The 7,902-nt window shown below is 48.3% G+C and overlaps 1 protein-coding gene across 1 annotated transcript; it reads right to left on the bottom strand.

Annotated features, from left to right (window-relative positions):
* Positions 1-278: 278 nt before the first annotated feature.
* Positions 279-7,345, bottom strand: LOC138447668 (leukotriene B4 receptor 1-like). The gene has a single exon (XM_069603922.1). The coding sequence runs from the start codon at positions 6,201-6,203 to the stop codon at positions 5,067-5,069; it is 1,137 nt and encodes a 378-aa protein (XP_069460023.1). The 5' UTR covers positions 6,204-7,345; the 3' UTR covers positions 279-5,066.
* Between the last annotated feature and the right edge of the window lie 557 nt (positions 7,346-7,902).

Below are 7,902 nucleotides of genomic sequence, written 5' to 3'. Positions count from 1 at the left end.
TGTATGATTTGACAGGCGAAGTTGGAGAGCAAATCGGACTTAACAAGGTCCCCCTGCCAAATCCGATTGATGTCCCACCAGCATGTATTTTTACATTGGCAGAAAACCAATGGATTCCTATGGGATCTGCCTGACTTTTACACCTGGTAAAAGCGGGCAGAGTCCAAAGGAATACATTGTGGATAGCTCCCACAATTGTTAATTGTGGAAGTGATTTACACTTTTCCAGACACATAGTGGTAAAGAAAGGAGCAAATGCAATTTTCGCCTGTGTTTTACTCTTTACTTTTCCAGTACTTGGTGAAAACAATTAACATTAATGAATGGCCCCTTTTGCAAAAAAGGTGCAAACAGGAGAATTCCGCTCAGTGCAATTTAGGATTCAAAACAAAATGCCACCCGCCTTAATCTTTTCATCAATATGTTTCTACAATGATAAATACATTGTCAGGTTCGTTTATCATGTGACTTGTGCATTTTTAAAGTAATCTGCATAACATTTAGTATTATTGTAGGTATTCAAAGCCAAACTTCAACACATATTTGGATCAACTTGAGCTCGGAAGATGTGTGGTCAAGTATCTAAATTTCAAGCTAGGCTCAAATTATGGCTTTACGTCTTGACGAAAGTGTGTGATCTTTGGCATATTTTTTCTATTTCACTATGTTGCCCCTAAAAGTGATTCAGTTTGCATTATAAGCTAATCCAAAAAGCCTCACTCATGGTTTAATAGATGGGCAGCACAGGCATTAGGATGCACACACATCTAACTTTGAAAATATCTGGGCCACATTTATTGAACAGAATTGTGTCATTCAATAGCAAATCAAAGTAAACACATCAAACAAAGAGTCATCATGGACAATTGCATATTATAACCAGTATGTTAACAGTATGTACCAGAAAATGATGTATAGGGGCACGCCCCACCAGGAGTGATACCAGGATGCTGCAAACCTCTCAAACAGCACTGACTGTCTCCCGATGCAGCCCTTACAGCCCTTGCACTCTCAACTCAATTAAAATGTGCTGCAAAAATGCAACACAAAATAACAGTTTGTGTTTAAAATGTAATTTTGGACATGAACCATTGATGGGAGACATTTAGAATGTGACTACTTTTGGAAAGGAGGGGGGAGGAGGTTGTGGAATGGGTGGGTGAAGGGAAAATTGTATATACATGTATTTATTATTGGAGGATATGTTGTTGTGCTCGAAATATTCTTAAGATCAACAAGGCTACCTGTATTGTTTGGACATGTTATGTTCTGTCCTTGAAATTAAAAGAAGTTTAGAAAAAAATCTAATTTTTTTTAGGAAACAAAATCTCCTATTCCTTGCTTCGGTATTCTATGGGCAGGGGGTATATCTTTCCCAACAAGATGGAGGGAGCACAAGCATCTCCTCCGGGGCCTCTTGGGTGTAGCCACAGTGCTCAGCAAGGTATTGTTAGGTGGATACCATCTGAGATGGTACAAAGACTGGGGGCCTCACTGCTCAGCCCTCTCAGAGGAGCAGGAGGAGGCATCATCCTCAATTCTCCCAAGCCAGGCCAGGAAAGACATGCTGGTTGCTGGTGGGAGTAGGTAGGAGTGGAGATAAATGGGAATGGTGGGCAGGGGCAGCTGAAGGAAGGTGACTGAACGGTGAAAAGTGAAGGAGGGTCAGATATAACAGAAAGGGAAGAGCAGATGGGAAGGGAAGATAGGTAGATTGATGTTGCAACACTATTTTCCTTGCTTCTCTTTTGCCATGTACTGTTTTTTTTATAGAGGGGTGCAAATGTATTTTTGCAGACCTGGGAAGACATTTTTTGCTGGTCACAGATCTGGGAAATCTGGATCAACGCCAGCACTTTGTTTATGGTACTCCTAGACCCACACCCAATGGAATGTGGGCCCCCCTGATCACAACCCTGGCCCCCCCAGATGAAAATTCCTGGAGCCGGGCCTGTCATGTTGTCAAGGTGAACGTTCCAGGACGTGCCACCTGATACGGGCAACCCCACACCAGACACAACCTGCGCTACCAAGAAATGCAGCACACTTTCCCAGAATTCAGAATGAGCCGGGTGGGTGCGCATGCTTTATTCTTCCTGCAAACAGCAAATCAGGCGGGAAAGTGAACACATTTGCTATTTCACCACTGCGTGAATTGTATTTTTTTTTTCAAGCCGATTGGGATTAATGAATCTTGAACTGTTTCTATTCAAGTTAGGTCATCGTTTTTTGTGAGAAAATGTTCCATTTCTATTAAAACTTAGATCTTTTTTGGTATACATTTATTATTTGTTTTAAATAATGATTTCGTTTTCGAAAGAATTCATTCATTTTTAAGGAATTGGTTTGCTTTTTGTAACACAGCTTTACAATACAAAAAAACGTCGAATTCTTTGGGATATTAATCTCTGCTGTCAATTAGAACATTTGTGGTCGAATGGAAATGGTTTGATATTCATCAGCATAGCTCATTTTAGGACAAAAACACTCCTATCCACATTTGTTGGAATAAAATTCGCCCAGCACAAAACACGAGTCATTGTGAAAAGGCATATTATGATCGCTTGCCTTAGGTAACTAATCCCCAACCGCGCGAAATCATGGCAGCAAAAGTATGGCCCTTAGCCAAATTCTGCTGGGTGCCTGGACAGCGAGCCAGGGTGCTTGATCTGAGACCCAGCAGCTCAGCCAAGGTGTTGGGCTCTGTGCGAATGCAGACTTTGGGGTGGAGCTCCACTGGTTATGACACTGTAGAATGCTCCAATACGCCACAGAGTGCGGCCCATGCAATAATGGCATGCCATATAATAATGATGATACAAGTGGTTCCTATGGAGCTGCTGAGGCCTCCATATCTGAGACCAGGATACCAGCAGCAGAACCCCAGAAAAGAAGCCAGAGGCAAGCAGTACTTAACCCACATGAAACCTGACAACGATACTCAAGTTCTGTCAAATGGGCTTTTCACAGATGTTTAATTTCTTCAATTAAAACTAAGAGTTGAATTATCCTAGCAAACAGCCATCCATTGGGAAGCATGCCAAGCATTTGCATTCAGATGCCTCAGTTCTGTCAGCGCTTCTGGAAAGAGGAGTTCACAGACGCCTAACTTGCCATGCTCTCCCAATCACCAGCTATACTGTCTCGGTCCTGTATGTGAAATAACGCCCTGGTGGACATACGTTTGTTTTTCATGTGTTTGAGGAAAGTAGGAGCTGGCACCGAGAGACAGTACAAAGTAACCCTTCTAAGCCACTTGTAAAACCGCCCCATGCGATTTTGAGTACCAGGGAGTAGCAGACTGTGGCAGTCAGCAGGTAAATGCCCCCCCCTTCCCCATAGGCCCCAGCGTCTGAAACAGGACGATCCTGTAAGTGGTTTTATTTCTGCTGGAGTCCCTTCAGGCAGCCTATTGAATAACAGGTGGAGAAATGCCACTGATGGCAGCTGACCGCTACTGCCAGCATTGCTCTATGTCTCTTTACACAACAGTGCCTTTAGTCTTTTTAACTAGTTTGGTCTTCCTGAGTGTGTCTTTCAAGCTACCTCTCCCCTTAATCAGGGCCTCGCCACCTGCTCCCCTCACCCACCTCTCCATGCCCATCTGTTTGCGGATTGCACAATGCGAAAGCTCTTTGCCACCCTACACCCTGTTTTTTTTTCATATCCACATTTCCTACTGTGGCAAAATAGACACAACCATCATTACGTGAAGGAGAAGCGGCAAGGATGGGAACACGTCTGGCTCTTTGATTTGATCGCTACAGCTGCACTCCTAGGTCGATCTCAAGAAGGATTTCCCCCAAATCATTTACATTGCTTTGCGAGACCCAAGTCAAGAAGGATTTCCCCCAAACATTTACGCGGCTTTGCGAGACGCAAGTCAAGAAGGATTTTCCCAAATCATTTACGCAACTTTGCGAGACCCAAGTCAAGAAGGATTTCCCCCAAACATTTACGCGGCTTTGCGAGACGCAAGTCAAGAAGGATTTTCCCAAATCATTTACGCAACTTTGCGAGACCCAAGTCAAGAAGGATTTCCCCCAAATAATTTACACGGCTTTGCGAGACCCAAGTCAAGACGGATTCCCCCCAAATCATTTACACGGCTTTGCGAGACTGAAGTCAATAAGGCTTTCCCCAAATCATTTACACGGCTTTGCGAGACCCAAGTCAAGAAGGATTTTCCCCAAACATTTACGCGGCTTTGCGAGACCCAAGTCAAGAAGGATTTCCCAGAAATCATTTACACAGCTTTGCGAGACCCAAGTCAAGAAGGATTTCCCCCAAATAATTTACACGGCTTTGCGAGACCCAAGTCAAGACGGATTCCCCCCAAATCATTTACACGGCTTTGCGAGACTGAAGTCAAGAAGGCTTTCCCCAAATCATTTACACGGCTTTGCGAGACCCAAGTCAAGAAGGATTTTCCCCAAATCATTTACGCAGCTTTGCGAGACCTAAGTCAAGAAGGATTTCCCCCCAAATATGTCTTCAGCAAATCTGGTTTGCCAACCTTGGGGAGGTTACGATTGAAAGAATGTTCCAATGATCAGCAAAGAATCCAGGATTAACCTCAAGATGTACCAGCTGCCCTCATTAAAACAAGGGCATTGTGCAGAGGAAAAGGCGCGAGGAGATGTGGTGTAAATTGGATAAGTTGCTGATCTTGAAGCCAGGCTGCCCATCCCAGGCTCCTCATCCCAGCCTTGGCACTTGAGTAAAGAGACTGCAAAACACTGTTTCTCCCTATGCCTTGAATTGCAATGTCCATTACCAACGCTTGAAACCACCTACAAGCTGTGCTGCCCGGTGCTGCCCCAGATGTGTGCTCTCATCTTCCACTGCATCACAGTCTGTTTTGTGTAGTCCATGAACTTGCACAACTGTTCAAGCTTCTTCTTCCGCAATGGACGTTCTTTGGATAAGGTTCTGCTTCTCCTGGGAGCTCGGCCCATCCTATATCAAATGCCTAAAATGAAAAAGAACACTGGCAGCAACGAAAGGGTACCAACAAATGCCACAGAGTTCCAGAAGCAGCCATTGCCACATGCAGACTGCGGGAACTACAGCGACTCGTCAGAGATGTGGAAGAGCTTTGTGGATTTCTTCTCCAACATATTGTCGGTTATTTGGCCAAAAAGCTTTGCAAAGTTGGTTTGCTTGAGCCCCCCGCGGAAACTCTGTGCGGCAAAGGCGTACAAGATGGGGTTGAGGCAGCTGCTGAAAAATGCAAAGACTCCAGGGATATTGTTTCCTGCTTTGACAATTCTATCAACTGCCGCAGAGGCCCCTGGGTTGGACGGCTGCATCAGCAACGAAGACACCATCATCAGGTTGAAGACATGGTAAGGAAACCAACAGACGAAGAAGGAGATGACCACGCTTGCAATGAGCTTCTCCGTCCTGATCTTTTTCGATTTCAGGTGCTGGATTCTTCTGACGATGCTAATGTAGCACGCTGAGAGGAAGCAGAAAGGCACAATAAACCCCACAAGCGTCTCCATCATCAGGATTGCAATCTTCTGCTGAGCCGAGCTGTAGATCCGGCCTGAACATTGGACTGTGCCATTCCTCTCCACTGTTGATCGAAAGACATAGACAGGCGAGGCAAACACCAGTGCAAGCATCCACATTGCCATGATGAACCCATAGACAATAGTCCTCTTCTGCCAGCGGAGGAGCACAAACGGGAAGAGGACGGCGAGGAAGCGGTGGACGCTAACCAGCGAGATAAAGAACACGCTGGCATACATGGATATGTAGACGACGTAGGTCAAGAACTTGCAGAGGAGCAGCCCGTAGATCCACTGGTCACAGATGGCGTGGATCCACATGGGCAGCGTGATCAGGGCAATGAAGTCGGCGGACGCCATGTTGAGTAGGAGCACCACTGTGAAGGAGCGCTGCCCGATCTGGAAAAGTATGGTGTAGATGACTAAGCCATTCCCCACAATTCCAAGCAGGAAGCAGGCTCCGAGGAAGACGCTGGGGACAATCACGTACTGCAGCTGCCCCCAGAGAGGAATGACGATGGCATCGGTGGGCGCGATGGCCTCGGTTGTCGTGCTGCTGTTGGAGTCATACCCAGCTGTAGTGTTTACGTGGTACCAGGCGGTGGGTTCTGTTAGATTGTGCCCAGTAGTAGAGTTTGACATTGAGGTGTTTGAGGCAAACCCCAACGGCGAGTTCTGGAAAGCCATTTTGGATTGAGGCAAGCAGACACTGGATGCTTCAGCTGTGGTGGCAGAAAGTGCAGGCAGCTGGGTTCAAAGCTGATCAGCAAACGAAGCAGTGGCTCTTCCTGATGGTGGATGGTATGAAGAGGGCGGGCCACTGATGAACCGCGCCTTCAGCTCTGCTGGAAAATTCCTGCCACTCTAGCATGTGTTCCTGGGCAGTCATTCAATGGAGTGTGGGAAGGGGCTTAACCCTTGCCCTGCTCGTGAGAGTGTGCAAGAATGCAAGCAGAACGTGTCTCCAGGGGAAGCGGTAGGCGATGCTGCAGTCCACCAAGGGTTAATAGGGCTTTCTTCCAAAGACACCACAAGGATGAACCGGACTGGGGAGACCTAGGAATGCCACAGCAGAAATAACAACAGCGCACAATGCTAGCCTTAGAGAGTGCGACTGCACCTGGCGGGTGGGGCCACAGGGCGCCGGAATGGAACGTGGGGGGGGGTGACCGCACCCGGGGAGGGATGATGCATTTCCACCTGACTTGGGACTCCTACTGGGCGAGCAATTTCCCGGTCTGAAGGGGTTGAAGTGCTTCTGCCGGACCGGTGGGACGAGGCAGATACACCTTAGGATCCGATACGGATGCACAAGTGCTCCAGTGGGCAGGAGGCACGGGGCGGCGGGCAGGCAGGGGTCGGGCCTAAATCCATTGCCGCGAGAAGGCGACTGGGCACCGCTTGTCCGCATACTCGTGTGCCTCTGCCTACATCGACGGAGTTCCGCCTCCAATCGCCAGGGTCTCCCCTTGGAGCCATCCCGGCGTCGCGCGGATGTCTCCCAGATCGCCCCCGAGCTTCCTGCCTCCGGCGTGGCCCCTTTCTCCACGGGTGGTCTCAGCCGACACTCGGCAGCTGACACCATGTGTGGCCCCTTGCCTTGCACACGACGCTCCCGCCTTCACTGGGCACACGCCAAAAAGCTTATGTAGAATGGCCTCCAGGCGTGTGATCCGAGAGATAGTAGTGTGATGCGCGCGGCGCCTCTTCCAGCGTCGGAGGCATGTGTAGCCTCTCAGTGAGAGCGCCCGCTTGTTCTTCCTGAATTCCCCAGTCAGGGCGCCTCTGTGGCTCTTTCTCTCGTAGGTGGCGCACCCCGTGACCTCGACCTCTCCCCTCTCTCTCACTAGCCCTCTGTCGCCGGGGACGCAGCCCCTGATCTAAGAGGGCGAAAGCACGCGCAACTCGCCTCCAGCGTTCCCCGAAATGTTGGGTTATGTTGACATGACGGCACGGCAGTGCCCAGGCAGCTCAGGACGCAGATGATAAACAGTGCCGGGCTGCACTGTCAACAAAGGGCGGGAATTACGCATGTAAAGCATTTCATTATTGGCACCTGCGTCCGTATGCATAGATCTTTAAATGTTAAAGGTATTTGTACCACTACAGCCACCAACGGAATTGGTCCCCAGGCGCTGTGGCGGATCTGTAAACGATAAGGTGGGATGGGTTAGTAAGGTGAAGAGGGAGTAGGATAGTGAGAGGAGTGGTGATCTGTTGGCAGCTTCAACTCGGTGTACACCGGGTGCTGAGCTTTGGTGCGGGTATTGGATCACTGTCAGTCCGCGTGTGCTGTTGCTCCGGCTTATGTGTTGTTGCAGTGTTGTGAAGTGCGTGCAGCTTTTTGTGCGAGAGATGGTTGTGTGAGTTTTTTGAGTGAGATAAG

This window comes from Ambystoma mexicanum, chromosome 1p (assembly GCF_040938575.1).
Source record: "Ambystoma mexicanum isolate Mex_15411 chromosome 1p, UKY_AmexF1_1, whole genome shotgun sequence".
Classification (NCBI taxonomy): Eukaryota; Metazoa; Chordata; class Amphibia; order Caudata; family Ambystomatidae; genus Ambystoma; species Ambystoma mexicanum.
This window is presented reverse-complemented; position numbering and strand designations above follow the sequence as displayed.